This window comes from Chrysemys picta, chromosome 1, assembly GCF_011386835.1.
Source record: "Chrysemys picta bellii isolate R12L10 chromosome 1, ASM1138683v2, whole genome shotgun sequence".
Classification (NCBI taxonomy): Eukaryota; Metazoa; Chordata; order Testudines; family Emydidae; genus Chrysemys; species Chrysemys picta.
This window is the reverse complement of record NC_088791.1, coordinates 63,121,464-63,147,095: the sequence shown is the minus strand read 5'-3', so window position 1 is coordinate 63,147,095 and position 25,632 is coordinate 63,121,464. Positions and strand designations below refer to the sequence as shown.

At 39.8% G+C, this 25,632-nt stretch overlaps 1 protein-coding gene across 1 annotated transcript in view; it reads left to right on the top strand.

Annotated features, from left to right (window-relative positions):
* Positions 1–24,655, top strand: part of GNS (glucosamine (N-acetyl)-6-sulfatase) — a 33,284-nt gene extending 8,629 nt beyond the window's left edge. Inside the window, exons 6-14 of the mRNA XM_005303194.5 lie at positions 2,468–2,635; positions 8,950–9,032; positions 11,169–11,287; positions 12,079–12,182; positions 12,405–12,506; positions 15,081–15,188; positions 16,330–16,440; positions 18,565–18,725; positions 20,614–24,655. Coding sequence (XP_005303251.1) covers positions 2,468–2,635; positions 8,950–9,032; positions 11,169–11,287; positions 12,079–12,182; positions 12,405–12,506; positions 15,081–15,188; positions 16,330–16,440; positions 18,565–18,725; positions 20,614–20,686 — 1,029 coding nt within the window. The 3' untranslated portion in view covers positions 20,687–24,655. The remainder of the gene's footprint in view (positions 1–2,467; positions 2,636–8,949; positions 9,033–11,168; positions 11,288–12,078; positions 12,183–12,404; positions 12,507–15,080; positions 15,189–16,329; positions 16,441–18,564; positions 18,726–20,613) is intronic.
* Positions 24,656–25,632: the final 977 nt, after the last annotated feature.

Genomic DNA, 25,632 nt, shown 5'->3' with positions numbered 1-25,632 from the left:
GTCCTTGTATTGTGTGTTTTTTTTTTTTTGTTTTTTTTTTTAATTTGGGGTATACATTTAATTTGAGCCTCTGTTGTGATGTTTTTAAAACTTTCCATGCAGACATTTTACTCTTGTGACTGTTTATTTTAATTTCCATTTAATTAGCTTCCTCATTTTTGTGTAGTTCTCCTTTCTGAAGTTAACTGCTACTGTGGTGGGCTTCTTTACTATTTTTCCTCCCCCCTCCCCCTCCCAAGGATATTAAATTTAATTATATTATGGTCGCTATTACTGAGCTGTTCTGTTATTTTCATCTCTTTGACCAGACCCTGTGTTCGACTTAGGGCTAAATTAAGAATTGCCTCTCTCCTTGTGGGTTCCAGAACTAGCTGCTCCAAGAAGCAGTCATTAATGGTGTCTAGAAACTTTTTCTCTGCATCCCATCCTGAGGTGACACATCCCCATATTGACTGGGTACAGTTGAAATCACCCATTATTATTGAGTTTTCTATGTTTATAGCCTCTCCAATCTCTCTGAGCATTTCACAATGACCATCACCATCCTGGTCAGGTGCTCAGTAGTATATTCCTTCTGCTATACTCTTATTATTCAAGCATGGAATTTCTATCCATGGAGATTGAGATAGTTTGATTCATTTAAGTTTTTTATTATATTTGACTCTGTGCTTTTTCACATGTAGTGCCACTCCCTCACCAGTACAACCTACTCTTTCATTCCTATATATTTCATACCGTGTTATTGCTGTGTCCCATTGATTGTCATCATTCCATCAAGTTTCTGTGATGCCTAGTAAATCACATAGGATTACTAACTATCTATGTGAAGAGAACCCTCCTGCCCTGCTATACATTCTCAGGACAGTTCTCTGTCGATACCTTTGTAAAATACTTAGTTGTCTGCCTTCATGTGATGTAATTGAATTGGACTTTTTCATTTGACTGATGCTTCAGTTCCTACCTATACCAAAGGTATACCAAAGATACTGAAAGGGTATAGAGCATTTTACAACAGTATTGACATGCTATGTGATTTAATGTTAAATATTTCAAATTAACCTTGTCTGGGTTAGTGATTATGAAAAAGGCTTAAGTGTTGGTGCCTGCTAGCTTGTTGCTTTTGGCCATTAAGCATTGGGGACTCTGGACTGACAAAAAACAGCGCTTCACTACACAGACTTCAGAGGATGTATTGACATATCCTGAACTGCGTGGAAGATGAGAATATATTAATGTGGTCACGTATAGCACCAGACTACCAAATACCAGTCTTCTGTCAATAGCTGCGGTATTTGCCTCTTTGACAGGAGTTGGTCTCTCATTGGTCCTGTAGGCCTCTAATCTTATTCTAATTTGCTTAGAGTTCAATAAGGCTCTATTTGGGGGGAATAGGTTTATTACCAGTGAGTCACAAAATCCAGAATTGATTTTAATAGCTTCTGTCAAATGGGCAATAGACAATCTATTTATGTAGAGTTCTTAAAGTCCATTGCTTCAGAGGCAGAATAGAGAGCACTGCAGAGCTGGATGACTAATCAGGCAGAAAAGGAAAAACATGAGACTAGAATAGGGAAGAACTGAGATGGAAGTGGTAACTGCACGTACGAAGATTAGTTCTAATGATTGGCAAAGGGAAGGCTACAGTAATGGGCTGAAAGGAATAGTAAGTGAGATTTGCTGTCACATGTAGGCTAAGGTGAACAGGAAGTATTCAAGATAAGACTTGAAAATGAGTGGCTTGGTGAGGGAGATCAAATGGAGCAGCACAAGTGAATGAAGCTTAGCTATACCCTGTTGGTGCCTCTTCCCTAATCACCTCTCTCTCTTTTTTTTTTTTAAAAGTGGATCATCATCAAACTAGCTTGTGTTTGGAGGATGAATGTAACAAATAAGTTGGCAGCAGTAGAGCAGGGAATGAAACATTGACCAACAGAATGATTCCCTTCTGAGGAGAACAAACTGTCAAATTCTCATCTAAAAATACATTCAGGATCTGGATCCTATATCCCCTGAAATGTAGAAAGATTTAGGAAGTGCATGAAATGGAATTGTACTTGACAGTATGAAAAAAAAAAAACACAAATGTAAGTGAAGGCAGGGTTTGAAAGGGAGCTCTGTCAATACAAGGACTGAGTGAGATGAGAGATTTGAGTCATTCTTTACATCAAGCTTTCCAGCTCTGAATGACATGAAGGTCTGAGGCAATTAGAGGGGTGAAGGACAAAAGACATCTTACGTTGAAATAGGATTTATAAGTAACTCAGAACATTTGGGATTGATTTACCACACATTCTACTTCAAACAGTTGTAAAAGTGCAATCAACAAGATTATAAAATAGTTTACAAGCGCTTCTTGTATTCAAACACTTCTAGTCTTAACTTTTTCGGACAGTTTTCACAGCTTAACATTAGGGTTTGTTATGACTATTGTTGGAGAGTTGTTAAACAACTATCTTTGTGTATGCAGGCTAATATGTCCTTGGATTTCTTGGAATATAAATCTAACTTTGAACCCTTCTTCATGATGATCTCCACTCCAGCACCACACTCTCCCTGGATACCTGCACCTCAATATAAAACGAGCTTCCAGAATGTCAGTGCACCAAGAAATGGCAATTTTAACATTCATGGAAAGGTAAGATGATTTGCAAGAATCCAAACAGATTACTACATTAATTGGTGGAAATAATTAGACAGTGGGTCTGATTTACATGTGTAACACACTGAAGTTTAAGTGGTGAGAAGAATGGGTTAATGTTGTTCTGGTGCTCATCTGATTCCAGCATCACATTTTTTAAAGGATTGTGATCTTCATCTTTCAACTCTTATGTGAAACATCTGATGTAGCCATCTGAGATTAAGATCACAATCCTTTTAAAAACTTGATTTTTCTAACCCTATTGGTGATAGGAGACTGGCTATCCTGACCTTCAATAATAAACACCTGTTGCTACACACTTGTATTTTAAGATTCAAGAACTTAATGTTTCTTTAATTTTGGAGTGAATTTATGCAATAGGATAGAAATTATGATTGTTACTAAGTTTGACATTTTACCTTCAGCTTCCAAACCATTAAGAACTTTATTCTGCCAGAATCATCACTCACGTGCATAAGCTCTAATGATGTGCTTCCATAATCTGCAAACTTGTTCAGCTAGAGTGCCACCTTAAATAGATTTCACACAGAATGAAGAGGGAAATGCCTTAAGTTGCTCTGTCAAGTGGCCAATGGATATGGGTGTTGATGAGCACTGTTGTCTCTACCAAAGAGACTCAAATCACTCCCTTTTTAATGGAAAACGTTACCAGTCATCAATTTTACCAAACTATTTAGAAGACCTCTTGGTTAAGTCATGAATCATAGGTCCCAATGCCACCAAATGCTGTTGACATCAAGTTTTATCATCTCTTCAGTAGACATGGTGGCACCATCCAGGTGTCAGCATATGAAGTTAATGTAAATGAGAACAGTTGTCTTGGTAGAGTCGAATTTAAACCAGTGGTAAGACAAAAGCACTCAAAGGAAGTAACTGGGCAATGACCTGACTTTTAATATTTGCCTTTCAGTTGTCAAGATAGTTTGCAGTCTTGGGTCAGACTCGCTGAATTAGTATCTGTTTATAAAACACATGGATAATGAGTGTGACAAGATACTTTCACTTTAGCTAAGAATGGCTACAGTCTCCTATCTGAAAAGCCAGCCACAGTAATCACGGTCAGCTCCATACTAGATGTTTGCAGTTTGTTCTACTTGTGGCTGAAGGAGAAGGCCATATAAATGGCAGTTAGTAAGACATGTTGATGCCTTCTTGAGGCTTTTTGGGGCAAAGATATACATTCAACTGTGATTTGGTTCAAAATCCCAGTCCAAATCTTGAAGAACCTTAGTGGGCTATATGGAATCTCAAACTTTCTCACTGTTTGCAACCCAGTGACATCTGTGTGCATTGGGGCTATTGTGACTGATGGAGCCCAAGGGCAAAAGGCAAAGGGCTCTAGATCATGGAACTCTTTACTAGAAGGGGTTAAAATGACTCCAAGCTTAACTGATCAGAGCATGATGTACAACCCAGTTTTTTGCAAGTCCTTTGATAATGATGGGAGCGTGAATAGAAAGAGGGAAGACAGTGGCTTATGCTAAATAACAGTGTCTAAACCAGGCAGTAGGAAGCAGAATCACCTTTTTTCCATAAAAAGATCCTTAGTTTTATTTGGGATTTAGGTACTACAGGGGTTGTGTGCTTTAAAAATAGAAAGCTAGAAGCGGTTATTTGGTCATAACCAGCTAAAAAATACAATGCTGATTGGCTAATAGTGTGGGAGTTGCCCTTAAGTGCAAAAACCTCTGCACTTGGCTGCATAGCAGTGCAATGCACAAGGAAAACCATAGGGATTTTCTTAATACGTCATGCTTACAGCACTTACTCCATCTATAGATATTGAGGATTCCGCAACAGGGGAAGAAGGAAATGTTAGGCCATGTCTATATGTACAGCGCTGCAGTGGCACAGCTGTAGCGGTATGGCTGAGCCGCGGCAGTGTGTCTGGTGAAGACACTATGCCAATGGGGAAGAGCTCTCCCATCGGCATAAAAAACCCACTTCTGTGAGCAGCATAAGCTATTCTAGCGGGAGAAGTTCTCCCACTGACATAGTACTGTACACATGAGCGCTTATGCCAGTGTAACTTATGTTGCTCGGGGTGGGGAGATGGAATATTCACATCCCTGAGGGACATAAGTTTTGCCAACATAGGCTGTAGTGTAGACATAGCCCTAGTCCCAGCTAGAGACTGAAATGAAACAGCTGCATATGGTCCTCAACAGTCAAATGCATATTGACAGAACTGTAATAGGTGAGACTATTCCTTTAATTTGCAACAGGGTGTTGTAATGAGGCCTTGTGGACCCTCCCACTCCCTCACCTTCACTATTGGTTAATCTAAGCTCAGTTAAATTAAGTAATAATCTTGTAAATGTGGCCTAAATTCATAAATAGGTTGGAGGGGTAAGACTAAGAAGAGCAGAGTACTGCAGGACAAGAGGAAGACTTTCAGCTCCTCAATAAATCTTTAGTTCTCTTGGTCAAGTCTGTAACTGCAGACTAGGTATTTGGTCTTACTTATCCTAAATCAGCTTTCTTGCTTGGCTAAATCTCAAGCATTTAGGTGTTTAATTTAAATAACAGAAACAGAACAATTGCCAAAAAGGTGCATGGGTGCTGCATGCAATTTAACTCCGTTACAAATTGGATTCATTAGCTCTTCCCCACGCTCCAACACCAAACCCTCCCCAGTCTGGGCAAAAATAGAGAAATGGGGAATCTAAATGGTCATAATTACATGACTCATAAAAAGGATTTAGGAGTTCTTACAGCCTCAGATTGCGTCTAGGGGAGGAATTTGCAAAGGTGAAGTTCTACCACTGAGAAGACCCTGCTCAAGCTAAATCCAGACTGGTGTTTGGGATAACAAGTAATCAACTCTGCTGATCTCAGTTGCTTTATACCTTGAAACGGAAAGTGTAAATTTACATAACTTGTAGACACTTGATTTTGTCCCTTTCTTTCACTTTTCATTAGGATTGGTTTTGGATAGCAAGCTTTTCAGGGCCAATTGTGTGTGTGTGTGTGTGTGTGTGTGTGCGTGCGTGTACAAGCACAATTCTGACTGGAGTTTCTGGCTGCTTGAATGTGTGGCTTACCTGTCCTAGTCAGGTTCATGATTGTTACCTCAGTTTCTCGCCTCTGAAAATGGTCAGGCTGGGAGGATGATTTGGCCTTTTGGTCAAAGCAAGAGGCCTTCTCCTTCTAGTGTTAAAAGTCCAAATGAAAAGCTATAAAATCCTTTCACCCTGTGGCAGGGCCCTGATAGTCTCCATCCCTAAGTGCCTGGGCTCACCTTCTCTCCTTGTACCAGGGTCTGCCTCCTGTTCCTGTTGCAGGGGCTCAGTAGTCTTTTTCCTTCAGTGCAGGGGGTTTGTGCACCACCACTCTAGGTAGTGTCAAAAGGCCTTAGCAGCAATCGGTTCTAAGCCCAAAAATACTCTGCTCCACTATCCTAAAGTTGTTTCTTATCATGTTGCTAATCTCTTAGGCCTCTTCTAGCAGTTCTCTACTACACCCTTGCAGGACTCCTTCCTGTCTCCTTGTCAGGTAGAGAATCATCACTGGTGTCAGTCCAGAGAGTCTTCCCCAGGCAACGGCTATCCTTCCCAGCTCTCTCTCCAGGCAGAGTTCTTTTCACAGTTCTCTTTTCTAGGCCACTAAAGTGATTACCAGGCACTTTCTGCTCCCTGTGGGTATGTCTACACTGCATCTGGTAGTGAGCCTCAGTCTTAGTGCTAAAAATAGCCTGGGGTGGGTTTGGGCTTGAGTCTCCAAGCTCCATCCTAAGCCACAATGTCTGCACAGCTATTCTTCGCATGCTAGTGCAAGCCCTGCTACCAGACATCAGTGGATTCAAGCTGGGAGGCTCGCTGCTAGATGCCATGTGAACATACACTGTAGGGTCCCTCTCAAACTGAGCAGAAACTTACACAGTCCTGCTGTCTAGTTCTCGAGGTACATGATCTAAGAGGAAAATTGAGTCTAACTCCCACCTGTACTTGAACTCAATGAGGGGGAAAAGACCATAACAGAAAATGTGGAAATGGCAGAAGTGCTTAATGACTTCCTGGTTTCGGTTTTCACCAAGAAGATTGGTGACGATTGGATGTCTAAAATAGTGAATGCCGGTGAAAATGAGGTAGGATCAGAGTCTAAAATAGGGAAAGAACAAGTTAAAAATTACTTAGACAAGTTAGCTGTCTTCAGATCACCAGGGCCTGATGAAATGCATCCTAGAATACTCAAGGAGCTGACTGAGGAGATATCTGAGCCATTAGCAATTATCTTTGAAAAGTCATGGAAGATGGAAGACATTCCAGAAGACTGGAAAAGGGAGAATGTAGTGCCCATCTATAAAAAGGGAAATAAGGACAACCTGGGGAATTACAGACCAGTCACCTTAACTTCTGTACCTGGAAAGCTAATGGGGCAAATAATTAAGCAATCAATTTGCAAACCCCTAGAAGATAATAAGGTGATAAATAAGACAGCATAGATTTTGTCAAGAACGAATTGTGTCAAACCAACCTGACAGCTTTCTTTGACAGGGTAACAAGCCTTGTGGATATGGGGAAGCAGTAGATGTGGTATATCTTGACTTTAGTAAGGCTTTTGATACTGTCTTGCATGACCTTCTCATAAACAAAATAGGGAAATACAACCTAGCTGGAGCTACTATAAGGTGGGTGCATAACTGGTTGGAAAATCATTCCCAGAGAGTAGTTATCAGTGGTTCAGTCATGCTGGAAGGGCATAATGAGCGGGGTCCCGCAAGGATTGGTTCTGGGTCTGGCTCTGTTTGATATCTTCATCAGTGATTTAAATAATGGCATAGAGAGTACACTTATAAATTTTGCGGATGATACCAAGCTGGGAGGATTGCAAATGCTTTGGGGGATAGGATTAAAATTCAAAATGATCTGGACAAACTGGAGAAATGGTCTGAAGTAAATAGGATGAAGTTCAATAAGGACACATGCAAAGTACTCCACTTAGGAAGGAACAATCAGTTGCACACGTACAAAATGTGAAATGACTCTCCTAGGAAGAAGTACTGCAGAAAGGGATCTGGGGGTCATAGTGGATCACAAGCTAAGTATGAGTCAACAGTATAACGCTTTTGTAAAAAAAAAAAAAAAAAAAAAAAAAAATCATCATTCCAGGATGTATTAGCAGAAGTATTGTAAGGAAGACACGAGAAGTAATTCTTCCACTCTTCTCTGCACGGATTAGGCCTCAGCTGGTGTATTGTGTCCAGTTCTGCATGCTACATTTCAGGAAAGATGTGAACAAATTGGAGAAAGTCCAGAGAAAAGCAACAAAAATGATTAAAGGTCTAGAAAACATGACCTATGAGGGAAGATTTAAAAAAAAAAAAAAAAAAAAAAAAAAGGGTTTCTTAGTCTGGAGAAGAGAAGACTGAGAGGGGAGATAACCGTTTTCAAGTACATAAAAGGTGTTACAAGGAGGAGGGAGAAAAATTTGTTCTTCTTAACCTCTGAGGATAGGACAAGAAGCAGTGGGCTTAAATTGCAGCAAGGGAGGACATTAGGAAAAACTTCCTAACTGTCAGAGTGGTTAAGCACTGGAATAAATTGCCTAGGGAGGTGGTTGGATCTCCATCATTGGGGATTTTTAAGAGTAGGTTGGACAAACACCTGTCAGGAATGGTCTAGATCAGGGGTGGCAAACTATGGCCCATGGGGTGGATCCAGCCCACGGGATTGCCAACCCCATGGCGCCGCGGGACTAAGGTAGGTTCCCTGCCTGCCCTAGCCTCGCGCCGCTCCTGGAAGCGGCCGGCACCACATCCCTGCAGCCCTTGGGAGAGTGGGGAGCAGAGGGCTCCACGTGTTGCCCTCGCCTGCAGGCACCGTCCCCCGCAGCTCCTGAGCCCCCTTGTACACCCCACACCCCTCCTGCACCCCAACCCCTTGCCCTGAGCCCCTTCCTGCACACTGCAACGCCTCCAACTCTCCAACACCCCACACTCCCTCCCGCCCCCCAACCCTCTGCCCCAGCCCTACATTCATGGCCCTGCATGCAATTTCCTCACCCAGATGTGGCCCGAGTTTGCCCACCCCTGGCTAGATAATACTTAGTCCTGCCTTGAGTGCAAGGGACTGGACTAGATCGGGGTGAGACCTCTCAAGGTCCCTTCCAGTTCTATGATTCTATTATTAAAGTGACAGGTTACTCTATTTTAATATAAATACTTCATAATGCAAATACTTCACTCAAATTATTACTATTGCAATTAACAATTCATTGAAGATTTAGCACTTAACAAAAAAGCTCATTTTATGTTGTTTCTGTGCTAATCTTAATGTGTTCTTTTTTAGGACAAGCATTGGCTAATCAGGCAAGCAAAGACTCCAATGACTAATTCTTCAATACAGTTTCTAGATGATGCTTTTAGAAAAAGGTAGGAACTGCTGCTTGAGACCATTTAATAGGTGTCCTGGCAAGACTAATAGCCCAGAGGCTATTCTGATGAAAACAAAAATAAGCTAATTTAAAATGGGTAACAGGTCTCATCATAAGAGTTAAATTACCTGCAGTAGTTTTCTGGATGCTGCCTGTAGAGTCATGCCCCCACCCCTTTTTTGGTAGGCAGACTTATAAGTAGTCTGCTAGACCATACAAATCCCTTGTATCTAACTGCTACTGTCATTCAACATACAGAGACATAGGAAGTCCTGCTCGGTCTCTTTACTGTTTCTCTGAATGTTAGTGCATGAGAGACAGTAAAATGCATTCACGTTCTCAAAATGAGTAGACTAATATGATCTAATCTGTTTTTTGGTTGTGGTTTGTTTGTTTTTTTAAGGCAGTGTGAGAATTCATTCTCTCAATGACTTTCATATCAAATGTACTTAGTTAACAAGTTAGAAAATATCTTAACGTTTAGCTCCCCTGCCAGCTAACCTTGGATCTGAGTCTGTTCTCTCCTCTTTGTATAATAGTGTCAATAATAAAGGTTCTGATTTTGCACTTGAGCAGTCCCATTGAATTCAGTAAGTTTTTAGACAAGTGTGAATGATTGAAACTTAGGAACCAGCCTCCTTTTAGCTGTACTGGCTCTGTAGTGCTAAGTAAAAAATGAACAAGTGGTGGTGGAAGCAAGAGTATCTTACTCAGCAGAACTGCCCCCTGGATATACCATACATAGATCTCCTCTGCAGAGTTAGCATCTCGGTATTGTTCCCATACCTACACACCCCTCTCACAAGTTTAATGGTGCTTTCAACTGGGGCTACCTGGCATAGCTGGGACCGTGAGTTAGAGCCTGGGTTCTGCTTTCACTTGGGCTGGTAACTGGTGCACTTTGCAGTGATGATAAATGCTAATAGTCCTCCACTGCCTTCCCACAGTTCTCGGTCTGTTTCAGAAGAACTCAGAATTCTTCCACAATTCACTGGCAAAGAATCAGAGTAAAACCTTACTTTAAATTCACTGGTAATTAATGAAGCAATTTACCTGTTTTCAGAGCTGATCTGTCTAGTGGTTAACCTTATAGGATTCTTGGGTAGTCTCTCTATAGAGGGAGATGTGATATTTTAGGGCACTTTTCAGTTACTACTTGTGATACATTATCGATGGCAACAGCAGCTAAGAAATGCACAATATGAAGGCATAGCTAACTACTGTGTGTAAGTTTAAGTAAGCTTTTTAGTCTCCCCTTTATTCTCCATCTTTGCTGTAAGGCTAAATTCTAATTCTAAAGAGGGTTACAAACAAATGCTAACACTACTTTAAATAGTAGAACTGTATTTTGTACATGTTGACAGGGTAGAGCTTGGTATCTTGGAGAAGGAAAACTTGGAGCTGGTTTTCAGGTCATTGCTTTATAAAGCATACTGGTAAAATTATTCAATTTAATCTTAAATCAAACACTGAGTGCATGCTGGGAGACATCAGAACCCAATAATAAAATCTGACTGGTTAATCTGAAGTAATGAATCTAAGCACTTTGTGGAGATTGACTACTCCTGTAACAAAACATCATTTTTCTATCACGAGGTCTGCTTGCTGAGAAGATGGCTAGTAGCATCAGAATAATGGATCCTGGAATTGCAGGAGCAATATGAAGAAGTGGATAGACCTTGCTACTCTCTTTTGTGCAGAAAAGATCACCTCATATAGAAACTGTTTTAAAACATGACATACTTTTAGGAACACTTTAGTTCTGCTTTTATAAAATGGTGACCTTGCAGGAGAACATTGTGACGCTAACATGCTAGTTTGCATTACTTCAGAAATGGTCTGTGGCTACTTCTAGATAAGATTAAATGCAATCTGCATTTTGACCTTTCAGGCACTACAGAGTAAAACCAACAAAAGGAGAATAAGACAAAACAAAAGGTCTGTGTCTCTTTTAGAATGGCTGCAGCTCATACTATAAAATGCAGCTCGCTATATGTTTGGTTTGTTTCCAGAGTTTGTGGTGATAGACATGATATGCCTACAGTGCATAACAGAAGTCCAAATCAATTTGTAGTCTAATATAAATGCCCATTTACAACTAATACTAATTGGAACATTTTTTGCTCCCATACAGATGGCAAACACTACTGTCAGTAGATGATCTGATAGAGAAACTGGTGAAGAAACTGGAATTGCTTGGAGAGCTAGATAATACTTACATTTTTTATACCTCAGACAATGGCTTCCATACTGGTATGTATACTTGTCCTTTGCAATTCTGCTGCAAACTTTTGGTGAAATCTTAGTTATCTAACTTCTGCCCCTATTTACTCATCTGTGAAATGAAGACAACTATATTTCTCTGGTGCTATGAAGCTAAACTAATTGACTGCAAACCTACAGTGCCATCCATCTTCTGGATTTTATAAAGTGGTGTTCTGTCCCTAAAATGTAATAATGATATGTATAAATATAGACTTTTCCTCCATTCCTGCTCTGAAATACCAAGATATTTTTACTGGTGAATTTCATTATAGCATCTCTTTCCTTTCTCAGTGTTAGAGCTGCCCTCTGTTGTCGTCTTGTATGTAGATTTGAAGTTGTACAAGTGGCCGAAGTTGTACAGCATCAGAATCTGACTACAGTAATAGACTGAAATAAAGGAAATCTGTGGGTGAATATGGACTGAGGGTCTGTGTATGTAAGGTCAAGATAAAGGACCTATTTAAGGGGGGGATGGATAGCTCAGTGGTTTCAGGATTGGCCTGTTAAATCCAGGGTTGTGAGTCCTTGAGGGGGCCACTTAGGGATCTGGGGCAAAATCAGTATTTGGTCCTGCTGGTGAAGGCAGGGGGCTGGACTCAATGACTTTTCAGGGTCTCTTCCAGCTCTATGAGATAGGTATATCGCCACATATATTATATTATTAAACAAGTCATTGTTCATCAAAGGCCAGATCCTGAGTCATGTGCAGCCCTCTTTTTTTTTTTTATAAATTAAACCACAATTAAATGGTGTCTCATTCTTTTCTTAATGTTTTCTAGGACAATTTTCTTTGCCAATAGACAAACGGCAGCTCTATGAGTTTGACATTAAAGTTCCATTGCTAGTTCGAGGACCAGGCATCAAACCAAACCAGACAAACAAGGTAGGATTATAAGTGAAGGTGTAGTAATATAGGTCTTCATATTCTTTTGTAGTAATCAGACAGTGTCTGACATATATGCTGCAAAGGGGTCTAGCAACACATTAGTGTTCTGTAGTATAAAGGGACCTCACTTTCTTGTTCAGACAGACACTAAAACTTGACAGTTTAAGAACATTAATCTTTTTGTGAGTCAGTAACACTTTGTTTCCCATCACCATCCAGATGCTGGTTGCAAACATTGATTTGGGTCCCACTATTTTGGATATCGCAGGGTTTGACATAAACAAGACACAGATGGATGGGATGTCACTGTTGCCGCTTCTGGTAAGAGTTCAGACAGGATTAGTAACCAAGCAATTTGCAGATTACTCTTACACAGATTATTCTTAAGAGTGAATAAAGTTTCCTAAAATGGATTAGGAAGATGTGCATTCCAACTCTCTTCTTCCTCATGGCATTTTCACACAGAACCCTTCTGGCCTAATGAAAATAGTAACAAGATGCAGGTAGAGCATTTCATTGCTTATACATTCCAATAAACTCTGAAACTCCCTCCTCGGGGAGGATAATTTTTTTTTTTTTTAAATGGAAAGCTTTTTCTTTGACTAGTTGCACTACTGGTAATGAATGATTCCTGTTTTGATGGTTGTACTACTTTGCTCTTCAATTCTGAAATGCTCTAAGACCTGCATATGTGACCAAGACAAAATTATGCCTTTGACGGGTTGGGTCACAGAAACTGCCTTGGGAACTGCCACCTGATGTGCTGGGATCACCTCTGAGCCTGTTTTCCCTGGCAGCTTGGGACTTCAGTACCGACAAGTTAGCCTGCTACAAACACAGACCCAGGTCTGAACCACGTCCCCCAAAAGCTGCAGGCTTAACTGAAGACGGCTTAAGAAATGCTCCTGTCTCCAACATCCAGATACCCGAGTTCCCAATGGGATCCAAACCCCAAATAAATCTGTTTTTATTCTGTGTAAAGCTTATACAGGGAAAACTCATAAATTGTTCACCCTCTATAACACTGATAGAGAGAGATGCACAGCTGTTTGTTCCCCCATGAATTAATTGCTTTCTCTGGGTTAATTAATAAAAATAACTTTTTACTTATTAAATATAAAAAGTAGGATTTAAGTGGTTCCAAGTAATAACAGAACGAAGTAAGTTACCAAGCAAAATAAAATAAAACACACAAGTCTAAGCCTAATACAGTAAGAAACTAAATGCAGGTAAATCTCACCCTCAGAGATGTTCCAATAAGTTTCTTTTACAGACTAGACTTCCTTGTAGTCTGGGTCCAGCTATCACTCACACCCCTTTAGTTACTGTCCTTTGTTCCAGTTTCTTTCAGGCCTCTCTTTGGGGGGGAGAGACTATCTTTTGTGCCAGCTGAAGACAAAATGGAGGGGTTTCCCAGGGCCTTGTATAGTCTCTCGTGTGGGAAACCCCTTGTGTTTTTTCCTATGCAGAATCACAGCTACACGATGGAGTTTTGGAGTCACATGGGCAAGTCACATGTCCATGCATGACTCAGTTCTTAACAGGCAGACGCCATTGCTTACATGTTAGTTTGAACGTTCCCAGGAAAGCTCTGAAAGACGCCAATCCACATCCAAGTCCATTGTCAGCTTAAGTGTTTCTTGATTGGGCACTTAGTGAGAATAGTTTTTTCTCAAAAAGCTGACCAAATGCTTCACTGAGGCTGCTTAAAATCAAAGTACATAGCCAATATTCATAACTTCAAATACAAAAATGATACACACATACACTTAGGATGAATATATTCAGTAGATCATAACCTTGCAGAGATGTTACACGGTATATCTAGCATAAAACATATTCCAGTTATGTCATATTTACACTCATAAGCATATTTCCATAAAGCATTATGGGGTGCAACGTCACAATGCCCACTTGATATTTATTTAAATCCTAATAAGTGGGATATTAGTCGTCTTTTCCTCACTGACGGGGAGGGGAGGGAACTAACCTTTCCTACAGATGAGCAGAAACCTATTTAAATGAAGCTTCTTGTAGCAGGTCACTTTACTGTTATACTTGGTCTATAAGTTGGAGGTAGCCTTCAAGAAATTGCAATGAGTCATCATGATTTAGAACCAATGCACTTTTGTGGTATAAGGTTTCGCTAGTGAAACCTTAAAGGGACAACATCAACTTAAATCTCATGTCTGACTTAAAATTCTACCTGCTGTCACAAATAATGAAGATTGTGGGTGTTAGACTTCTGTCAGTTTATGGCGTGCATTTGTGACGGTACTTCGTGTAGTTTGTTACTCTTCTGTAATCTGCTCGCCTCTGTATAGGTTTTACATGCCTTTTTAAAAATTATTCTAAAACTGCACATGTGGGAGGGATTTAAAATTTTCAACTCACTTTTTGAAATACACTGATTGGCTTTCCAGTTGAGTGTGCCCTTTTATGCAAGTATCTCTGATTGTCTTGTGTAATTCTTCACCTGTGGCAGTACCACTAAAGGAAGAGGCTATATAAAAAATCTTTTTCTAGAGATTTTGGGTTATAATTTAGTGGTATTTGGCAACATGGCTTGTACTTCATGATGATCATAATCCTTCAGTTAGTGCTAGCTTGTATATGAACTGTCATTAGCACTCTCTTCAAACGAAACAAAATACCCACTTCCTAAAGCAACTTACCAGTTTTTGGGACTGGATCTCTAATGTGGCTTCCAGTTGTTGTTACACAGGGCATTTTCACCAAGCTTCGTTATGCTTTTGTATTGGTGCCACTGGATGTGTCTTAAATTACTCTGTAACCAGCAAGGAGTATGTAATCTCAGGCATGCACGATTTTTATTTATGGCATTGTCAGAAGAACAAACAATTAAAAAGTAAATTTTACTATTTTCTGTTTTAGAGAGGAGACAAAAATGTGACCTGGAGATCAGATGTCTTGATTGAGTACCAAGGAGAAGGACATAACAGCAGTGATCCTACCTGCCCTGCCCTGGGACCTGGTGTTACTGTAAGCAGAACTGAACTTAAGCGTGAATTATTTGTAAATGTTTCCTGAAATCGTTTAAACTAAAATCACAGTTCAGAGTCAGCCTTTTAGTAGCCTAGAAATGGTCTTCCTGTGATGTGGGAGATCTGGATTTACTTCCTGGGACAGCAGAACCTCGATTTTACAAACAACCAGTTTTGCAAACCATTTTTCTTGACAGGGAGTGGGGGGGAAATAACAATAAAAGGTATATCAAAGAACAAGTTGATGTCCCTTCAGAACATTGGAAATTGCTTTGCAGTGGCTTGAAGGACAAGAAGGCAATGCAGTGTACTGTACTGCAACTTATGCGTGGTATCCGTTGTAACTTCAAGATCAATTTATGAACTTTTTGGTTTTATGAACTCCTCAATACCCAATGCTAAAATAGGGTTTTTACTATATCTTTCTCTGTAAGTCAGTAGGAGCTATGCCTGTTCTGAGTACAACATGCCTGGTTCAGAGTAGAATGTTTTGAATGGCTGAACATCTGCCTCTTTGATTTTAAAATATCTAGTGCCCCCAGAATCCCATGTCAAGTATCGGGGGGTAGCTGTGTTAGTCTGTTTTATTGGAAAGATGGTGGCTGCAACATAGGGCCATGATCTTTTACATCTGCAATACTGATGCCCTCATCACACAATCAAATATTGATTTGAAGCCAGTAAGTAGGTGGCTACATTCTGCAATACACTAGCTGTGCTCTGTAATTCTGTCATACTAATGCTTACTGTAAATAGACCCTACCATAATGTTCCATTTTATGGTATTGTTCCCACTGTGTCTAAGTAGCCTGTTTGGGGTATTGAGCATTGTTTTCATTTCCTGGCTACTGTATTAATTCACCAGAAAAATAATACAAAGAAGCTATCTCCCATTTAAAAACTTCCCTGACAGTTACACTTTCTAATTTTTAGAAAAACTGGTATTCTTGTTCCATATATCTCTACCTGGGATTTTTAACATTTAGTTTTCAGTATTCTGTCTAGTGTCCATGAACTACTTGCAGCTGGCTTCAGCGGGTACAAGTTCTGGGTGGGGAACTATTGCTTTCAGTTTCACCACATGAAGTAAAAAAGAATGTTCACGCTCCTTTTTCTCTTTAACCTCTGTTTCCTTACAGCATTGTTTTCCAGACTGTGTGTGTGAAGATTCGTATAACAATACATATGCTTGTGTGAGGACACTGTCAACTTCTTGGGATCTGCAGTACTGTGAATTTGATGACCGGGAGGTAATACTTTCTGGCTCATTTACTTCAATGGCACAGTGTGTTAAATGTTCAATTCTCTTGCAGTTCTCACTATTTGAGATAATTAACATCTATTATAGTGTAACTCCATTGAGGTCTGTCTGCAAAGTTTATCTACTCTCAAGGTTGGCATAAACTACTCTGAAAATGAGACTGTAGCTTCGCTCGTAGGCTAAATAGTCAATTGTTTTAACTGTTGGTGGAAATAGTTAACCAAAACATACTGCATAATCATGAGGGGGAAATGGGTTAACTTATCTAGGACCAAATTCACTTTTGGTGTAAGTGGAGCTTAAGTAGGAGTTGCAGCCGGGCTGAATTTGGCCCTCCGTATCTAAATGACAGAGACAACTTTATTGTAGATCATAGACTAAACTGGTGGCTAGCCACGTATTTCAGAGCTCACTGCACATTCCTAGCAAGTTCTCAAGCGGTGCAAGTGTGTGGCCTTGCCAGCAAAACAGTAATTTCACCTTTCCCCTATAATACATTGTCATCAACCCCTTTCAGTTTAGCAAAAGACGAGGCCATTCTTAGTCTTAAATTGCTTAATTCCTGAGGTAAACTGCTAAATGTTAATAGTTGGGGAGCAGTTGGTATGGGGCAGCATGTAGTCACATGATAAATAAGGTTGTAACAGTATTTGTCCCAAACCATGTTTTCAAACTGCCTCGTTAAGACTGCCAAGGAGAATCAGGAACCCTGCAATGCTTTACCAATCCCTAACAAACTGCCATCTTTGTGTTCACCGCAATGCCAAATTGGGACTCCTATTCATGCACTGCAGGGGACCCTCAGTGAGCTTTGTGCATCACCATTGATCTGGGAATGACCTGCTCCTGCTTCCGAGAGATCCCACTAGACAAAGGCTAAGGGAGGGATAAAGTACATGCCCCCTTAGCAGATCAAGGGGGCTGAGTGGAAAAGTGTAGCATATAAAATCTGTTTGAGCACTTCCAAATGATCTAAAGCCCACTGATGGGGAGATCACATTTCTACAGCTAACTCAGGCCATGACCACAGAGGAGAGACTAAGCAAGTTGCATTCTAATAGGCTGATTGCGGTTTACATTAGAGGAATGCAGCTGCTTGGTCTGAAAATGACAGGGCCAGCTCTCCAGAAAGATTTAGGACAATTGGCCTACTAGGATCTGTCTCGATAGGACAGACTTTTTCTTCCATTTAGAAGCAAAATTTAAATTTCATTAGTAGGATGTTAGCTTCAATTATCCCAGGGAAGATACTTGTAGTGTGTGTGGTGCCACCAAGGAATGTAAACAGTGCACCCAAAGTCCCAGCTCTTCTCTTAAATCCCTTCCCTGTTCCCATTCTCTGAAAACCATGATCAAGCCCTTCTTCCCTGATTGGGGAGCTGTGTGAGTGCTCTACCTTCCTAAAGGCAGACATCAAAACTGATCTAAGCTGCTGATTTAATTGCACGCATGCTTTAGTTGAATTCTTGTGGCATATCTGACTTTACTGCCCCAAAGAATGATCAGAGGTATATTTTGAACCAGTGTCTTGTGTCACTGCATGCTAACCCATCACCTGGCTGCCCCATAAACTCTTAAGAAAATACAATAAATATTGTGATTCTCTAAGCAGGCCATACAAAGGTTTTACTGTTTTAGTTGGAGATTATATAATACACTTGTGTCCAATTCTCTGTTATATGCAGTGTCGTCTGGGTAAAAAGATGTACTCTGTGGGAGTTTCATTAACCACAGCTATATGTGTGGAGTGTTAATTATTACCTCATGTGCTTACCTTGGGCTCCATTCATAAGATGACAAACCTAACATTTGACATGTAGATAATTCACTCCTTAATATTTGCCTTATTTTAATTTGCCACTGACCCCTCAAGACTGTCCTGAAATTGTGAGCTCCTCAAGGAAGGGTCCATTTCATGGCTGTGTGGTAAGTTCTTAGCACATAGTGGGCACTACGGGCTAACTGAAGATATAATTTAACTATAATACATAGGAGTAGAAAATAAGTTGTCACTCTACCAGCATATGTTTCCCCACTAATTGTGTAGGACGTATTCTGTTTATAATCGTTGACATTTAATACAGTACAGGAACTGTTTTTTCCACTTAAACAGGTGTTTGTTGAAGTCTACAACTTGACTGCAGACCCACACCAGCTTACTAACATTGCTAAAACAATAGATCAAGAAATTTTAGAGAAGATGAACTATCGACTAATGATGTTGCAGTCCTGCTCAGGAGCAACTTGTCGCACACCAGGTGTCTTTGACCCAGGGTAACTTTTTTTGACTATTTCAGCTTTTAATTTTGTAATCATTATTCACAATTGTGTAGCAGTTTAGGACTGTGTCTTATAAAATCAGTTCTCTTGACATAAGACTCAAAAGTCTTACTTTTTTCCCCTTTTGTTGGAAGTAGGGACTTCCCTTCTCTCTAAAGGGATGGTGCCATAAATACTTTTAAACTTAAATCCCTGGAAATTGTCAGGCAGTGTAGACACGTGGTCTGAGGAGGAGACTGTATTAACGGAAAGCAAGGTGGGTATAGGACAAACTAAATTCTAAAGCTGAATGTTTTGTCTCAGACCTAGTATTGCATTTTTCATCCAGGAAACTCCATCTAGACTTCTAATTTAATGTCAATTAATTTAAAATGTAAACTTGGGACTATAAAGGCTAAATGTAGATAAATTAACTGTACTTGGTGGCTGTAAGATATGAGAAACTATGGACATATCAAATGTATCTTCAGCAATGGTGTAATTAAACGCCCTTTCCAGGTAACTTTATCAGTCACTGTTGGTTTGAAAAGGATGCTGCCTGTATAGCTCTTCAGCTGTGCTGACTAATCAAAGGAACAATGGGTTAAATAAGGAAATAATCACTTGCAGCTTATTAAAAGCTTTACGTGTTTTGCTCCACACAGGAACGTTCCAACTAAAGTATTTGCTAGCCTTATCTCACTTCTTTTTTGGATTCAAGTCTTATAGATTCATAGATTATAGGACTGGAAGGGACCTCGAGAGGTCATCGAGTCCAGTCCCCTGCCCGCATAGCAGGACCAAATACTGTCTAGACCATCCCTGATAGACATTTATCTAACCTACTCTTAAATATCTCCAGAGACGGAGATTCCACAACCTCCCTAGGCAATTTGTTCCAGTGTTTAACCACCCTGACAGTTAGGAACTTTTTCCTGATGTCCAACCTAGACCTCCCTTGCTGCAGTTTAAACCCATTGTTTCTGGTTCTATCCTTAGAGGCTAAGGTGAACAAGTTCTCTCCCTCCTCCTTATGACACCCTTTTAGATACCTGAAAACTGCTATCATGTCCCCTCTGTCTTCTCTTTTCCAAACTAAACAAACCCAATTCTTTCAGCCTTCCTTCATAGGTCATGTTCTCAAGAATATTCAAAACAAGGAATACTATCAAACTGCCATGAAAACAGAGCTTGTAACATGCAGCAAAACCATCTGTGTGAGTCAGTCACACCTGCCTTCTCTCCAGTTAAAAGACTGCTGCTTTTCTAGAATTTTTGCAGCACTTAAAAGGCTGTTATTTATAATAAGCTTGCATTTGCATGCTAAACTGCCATAACATTTTACTGCTGTAAGTACTGCAAAATATTGACAATGCAGCTTCTGGACACCCTTTTTCCTTTATTCATATGTAATGCTACTGCAGATACACCCTAGTGTTGTATTTAGATGCAACATCTACACTGTTAGCTAAAAGTGCCACTACACTGACTTTTGTCAACTTCTGTAGTATTGGTTTGTGACTAAATTGAAATGTTGTAGCACTGTCCTGGTAGAGGAGAACTAGTTCCCTATTAAGTATCAGAGGGGTAGCCGTGTTAGTCTGAATCTGTAAAAAGCAACAGAGGGTTCTGTGGCACCTTTGAGACTAACAGAAGTACTGGGAGCATAAGCTTTCGTGGGTAAGAACCTCACTTCTTCAGATGCACGAAAGCTTATGCTCCCAGTACTTCTGTTAGTCTCAAAGGTGCCACAGAACCCTCTGTTGCTAGTTCCCTATTGTGCACTGCTGAGGGAGGCTGCCATTCCAATGAACTCCGGTTTAGTGCTATATGTTAGATCTGTTATGTTGCTGGTAATCCTTGATCTAAATGTAGCTCACACAAACCTTCTCCCCACTCTTAGGTACAGATTTGACCCACGCCTCATGTTCAGCCATGGTATTTGGGCTCACAAACTTTCCACACGGTCTCTGTAACAGCATTTATCAGCCTCTTCAGTTGGCTTCCTGTGTTCATTTCTTCAGAGGGACTCCAGCAGGTCTGTCTGTCTGTATCTAATTACATCGGGAATACTCAATCAACTGGTTGTTAAAACTTTTAGCGGTGGGGAAGGGCAGAATCCCTAGTCTTTAGAGGGCTGCCTTGTGCCCAGTGTATATTTTACAACTGACCTGTAATTCTGAACAGTCAGACATGGCTAATCTGTCTTGCTCATATACCTTGTTTTTCAAATACTTTTTCATATCAGAGATATAGTGTTGACTTGTGACCTATAAATCTGACTTGGATTTATTTTGTTTTTGTATGAATAAAGACCGCGTTTATAAACTGAATCATGTTAACCCAGGGCAGGACTCATTGCACAGAAATCTTCACCCATCTTCATTCACTCTTGAAAAGACTTTCCTAAAAGCGAAGTGTTTAAGAGCAGTGTTGAACACCTATAATTAAGTTAAGCTGGAGCAAACTACCATAGTATGGCATGGGAGAGTATAAGCCAGAGAGTTTAGGGATCTGACTAGAAACTGTCCCTCTTGCAGACTTTAAAGCACTATACTTAATCTCTAGACCAGTAAAAATATTCATCTCACAGGTTTGCTTAAGCAGCTTTCAGACACAAGGATACTCTTTCAGGCCCATTTCCAATTCAGAACATTGTAACGGGTTATTAGATGCAGTGGTAACTACTTAAGTTTTAACAGAACATATATTTTGAAATAGGCTTTATTAATATGTTAAAACTAATCTGAAGTGTTGGAATAAAACTGAGTGCCTGTATGTTGGTCATGATGAACCAGCTTTGCTTCACTAATCTGAACAGGAGTAAACATCAGAAGACAAAGAAATGTGCACCACAGTAATTGTCATGTGCATGTCATCTCCAGCCTTCTCAAGTATCTTGTGAATAATTAAACATTTCAGATTGACCTGATGCATACAGTTAAATTGACTTTGCCTCCTGAAATATAAAAATCACAAATCTTCACTTAGCAGAGATCCTGGTAAGATGACTGCTTAGGTCAGTTTGAGTGCCTCTGCCAGAGAGCTGCTTCTGTGCTGAAAACTACCTCTGTTATGCCCTTCATGCCAAAGGATTCTGGTATGTTACTGCTTTGGTATTTGGGTGAGGAGATAGTTGTCTGTCTTCAGCTTACTGATGACACTATTTTCACCCTTAAAAATATTCATATGGAATTAATAAGTGATTACGTTTTCAAAATATTGACTGCCTTTCTAAACTTAGAAAATCACTTAAATTCAAGAGCCAGCAAGCTTACTAAATTTAGTCTCCATAGAAATGCATTACCAAACCAACAGCTAGAAACCTACTGAATTATCATCTTGATCTCACAGGATCCTATAAGAAAATCATCCTGCTTGAAGGCAGTTGAACTGTAGCTTAAGGAAAAAACTGATATTACATATTTTTCATTGTCAAATTAAAGCTCTCCTCATTTTGAGCTGTTGCTATTTACTGTTTCTGTTTTTAATATATCTACTTATCCATTTAGAAAACAATATCTTTAAGTCAGAAGAGTAGGTACTTCCTGAATTGGTGCATTGTCAAGTACATGAAGCCCTATACCAAGTAAGTATTATTTCAGATAGCTGAACCATAAGGATATATCTAATTTCAGAAACCAAAAAGTACATCCCATTTTACAGCTTCTTGAATCTGGTAAAAGCAACACTTATGAACATGGTATTAACTACATTTTACTTCAGTATTGACAAACTTGACCAGCTGCTACTCATCCTTCTTCCTTGTGTGACTTCCAACAGGAGGTAAACTTGATTCCATCCATAATCATATGGTGAACAGATTTAATTTTGCCTCCCAAATCAGAACATATTTATTGTTGCTCCAGAGGCATTAGAGATGCCTGGGGAAAACTAACAGCTGCTGAAAAGGACCCTAAAACTAAGGGAACATATGAGAGGCTGTTTCTCTGAATGCATATTACAACAGCCCACTACTTTCAGTCTCCTCCCATTAAATTACTTGGATCCTTTGAAATATTCCATTTTCTTTATCTACCATAATTATGATTTTCAACTTATTTTCTCCTCCATTCACCAAAACATCTTATCCCACTTCAATGTCCTTGAGCCTCTGGTCTCTTCTACAAACACCTCTCCTTCCTAATCAGTGTGTTCCCTGGCATCTTACCTTTTTCCTTACCCATCTGTTAGATCCTGCAACAAGTTTTTGTTCCTATTCTTTGACCAAGCCAAAAGTGATCTAAACGCTCATTTAACAATATTTGTCTAACACTACTACACTTAGATTTGTGTTCTGCTTTTTAGTTAAACTTGCTGGTGTCTGTACTTAATTGTAGATTGTGAAGGGTCTGGTGAGAGAAATCTTCAGTCAGTGATGTATGCATTAAACTCTGAGCATCTATGTCCAAACTATTCTAGCTGGTCATAGAATTGAAGTTCCAGTGTGTATGTTTACTAAGTGTCAGCAATGCAATGGTTGTCATTGTCTGCAACATGGTGGTGGTGGTCTTTTAAGTAGACCTTTCTCTTTTTGTAGAAAAAGCTAGTATATATTCATGACCAAAAGTATAATTTGATATAACCACGTTTCCTGATATGGCATACTTGGGTAGCATGAAGAATTTTACTCTTTAATGATAACTATGTATCTTGCATATTCTACCTCTACAGTTCATTGACATGGAAATTGATTGTGTAGAATATCTAGTAAGTCTGATCAGTGGGAAGAATTTCACCCTAATTTAACATGTTGTTGTTAGTATTTTCATGCAGAAAACATACCGGTCAGTCATTTCAGTTGCAGCCAGACTTGTTCCCTTACATTGCCTTTTTCTCAACTGACCATGAGTCTACCACACCCACATCTGAAGTCTGCCAGTTAAGAAATAATGATTTACCACAGAAAACCTTCACCTCACTACATTCTACTCATCAGTCCTGCTGTGACTTAACAAAAATGCAAACACTTCTGAAGAAATGTGCACTGGAAGTGCATTTTAAGCTTAGCTGAAGGAAGAACAGTAACAATCAACTGCTGCCCTGTTTTTGTTCTGATTTAACTGTTCAGTGTTTTTTCACAGGATACAATAAATCCTATGGATATTTTCACACTCCTGAATGGTCAATATTCACTTTTTCTTGATAACTGGAATAGCATGTTATTTCAGTTACCTTACAGCTAGACCGAATTCCAGAACACAAGTGGTTCAAAAATTGAGCCTTCCTATGTTCCATTCAATAATTGGTTGAACATGGCTGTGGCCACTTGCACCTTATTACTTGAGCCATTTAATTGTTGAAAATGAATAGAAGCCTTACTAAGTACTAGTCTTTCATATAAAATGTGATTATAGGTCATTTTTAAATGTAAACTGTTTCTCATGATAGTCTAATCTGATTAAGCAGATACTGTATTCTGCAAAACATTGCAGAAGAAGCAAAACTGTTGCATCTATTAACACAAATATCCTTACTCACTTAACTGAAAATATTGTCGCTTTAGCATGAGTGAAGATCTCTGATAAGTGCTTATAGGGCCAGAGAATTGACTTCTTGTATGTCAGGGAGTAAATGTTGTTTTCACAGATTGTTCCCTAGAGTGCTGATCTTAAATCCTCTATAGTAGGGGCAGTAGTCTCAAAGACTAAAATAACTTGGTAAAGTCTAAATCTGTTTAAATTGATCTATTACACAAGGCAAATACAGACATTTGGTTGTAATGCTGCTGAATCAATGAAGATGGCTGTTAAATTATTTTTTAATGTGCAACTTTATATGTATTCCTAATTTGTTCCTTTTTTGTACAGTGTCTGACTGTACTTCACTGTGGACTTACTAATTTCTGCTCTCTATTGTACCATAACTGTTTTGTTTAGAAAGTGCCCTTCAAAGGACCCTGTTCACTGCTGCACCTTTTGAAAATAAAAATTGTCTACTATGAACCTCTCTCATACCTTTTTATGGTGAACTGAAATTGTGAACATCTTGAAGGGAGGTAGTTATGTGTCAAAAGTTCTAGAAGTCTGCTGCCTAGTTTATAACATTCTAGTGCCCAGTGCTCTGGTATCTATCCACCTTGCAAGGCTTTAAATTGAGACATTAAAGATTTCATTAAGACCAAAAGCAAAAGTCTTTAGTATTTAATCACTTGGGAAGACCTAAGGAAAAAAGTATACCTTGCAGCTCTTCCTAATAGTGACCATGTCTGAACCTAATTCTCCATCTGTTCCCCAGGAACAGCTGCAGGCCCATTTAAAAGCTCCATTACTAAGACAGTGACTGATTTATCCCTGCAGGGAATGTTGGCATTCATCTAAATCTGCTTAGAAACGGATGTTGAATTGGTGCAAAACCCTGGGGTGGATACTCAGACTGGTTGAAGTGCCTTATTGATTTTAACATAGGGAGAACTAATCTGTTAACATTGCTGGTAAAGTTCTTAAGTGAATTTGAAGTTGAGGTACATGTTGCTACTATTGCCAACTCTTTAGAAAGTGCTGGAGCTCATCTTGTGATGACATGAGAAGATCCAGCCCCCTGGCAACATAGAGCCGTGCTTGAAACCAGCAGTCTCACCCATCTGCTCACCATTCTCACAGCAGCTCCAGTGCTACCACCCCTTCTATAAGAAAAAGACAAGATGGCACATCTGCGGCTCCCAGACCAGGAACAGGAGCATGAAGAATCCCAGGAGGCACAGAGGTGAGGGTGGGGTGGGTAGGTATTGGGAGACAGGATTAATTGCTGGGAAAGAGACAGATTGGGGTGGGGAGTGAGAGCTTCAGCAGCAGGGGCTAGAAACACTTTACCCAATAGATTCAGGGTCCTGTGGCACCTTTGAGACTAACAGAAGTACTGGGAGCATAAGCTTTCGTGGGTAAGAACCTCACTTCTTCAGATGCAAGTGAGGTTCTTACCC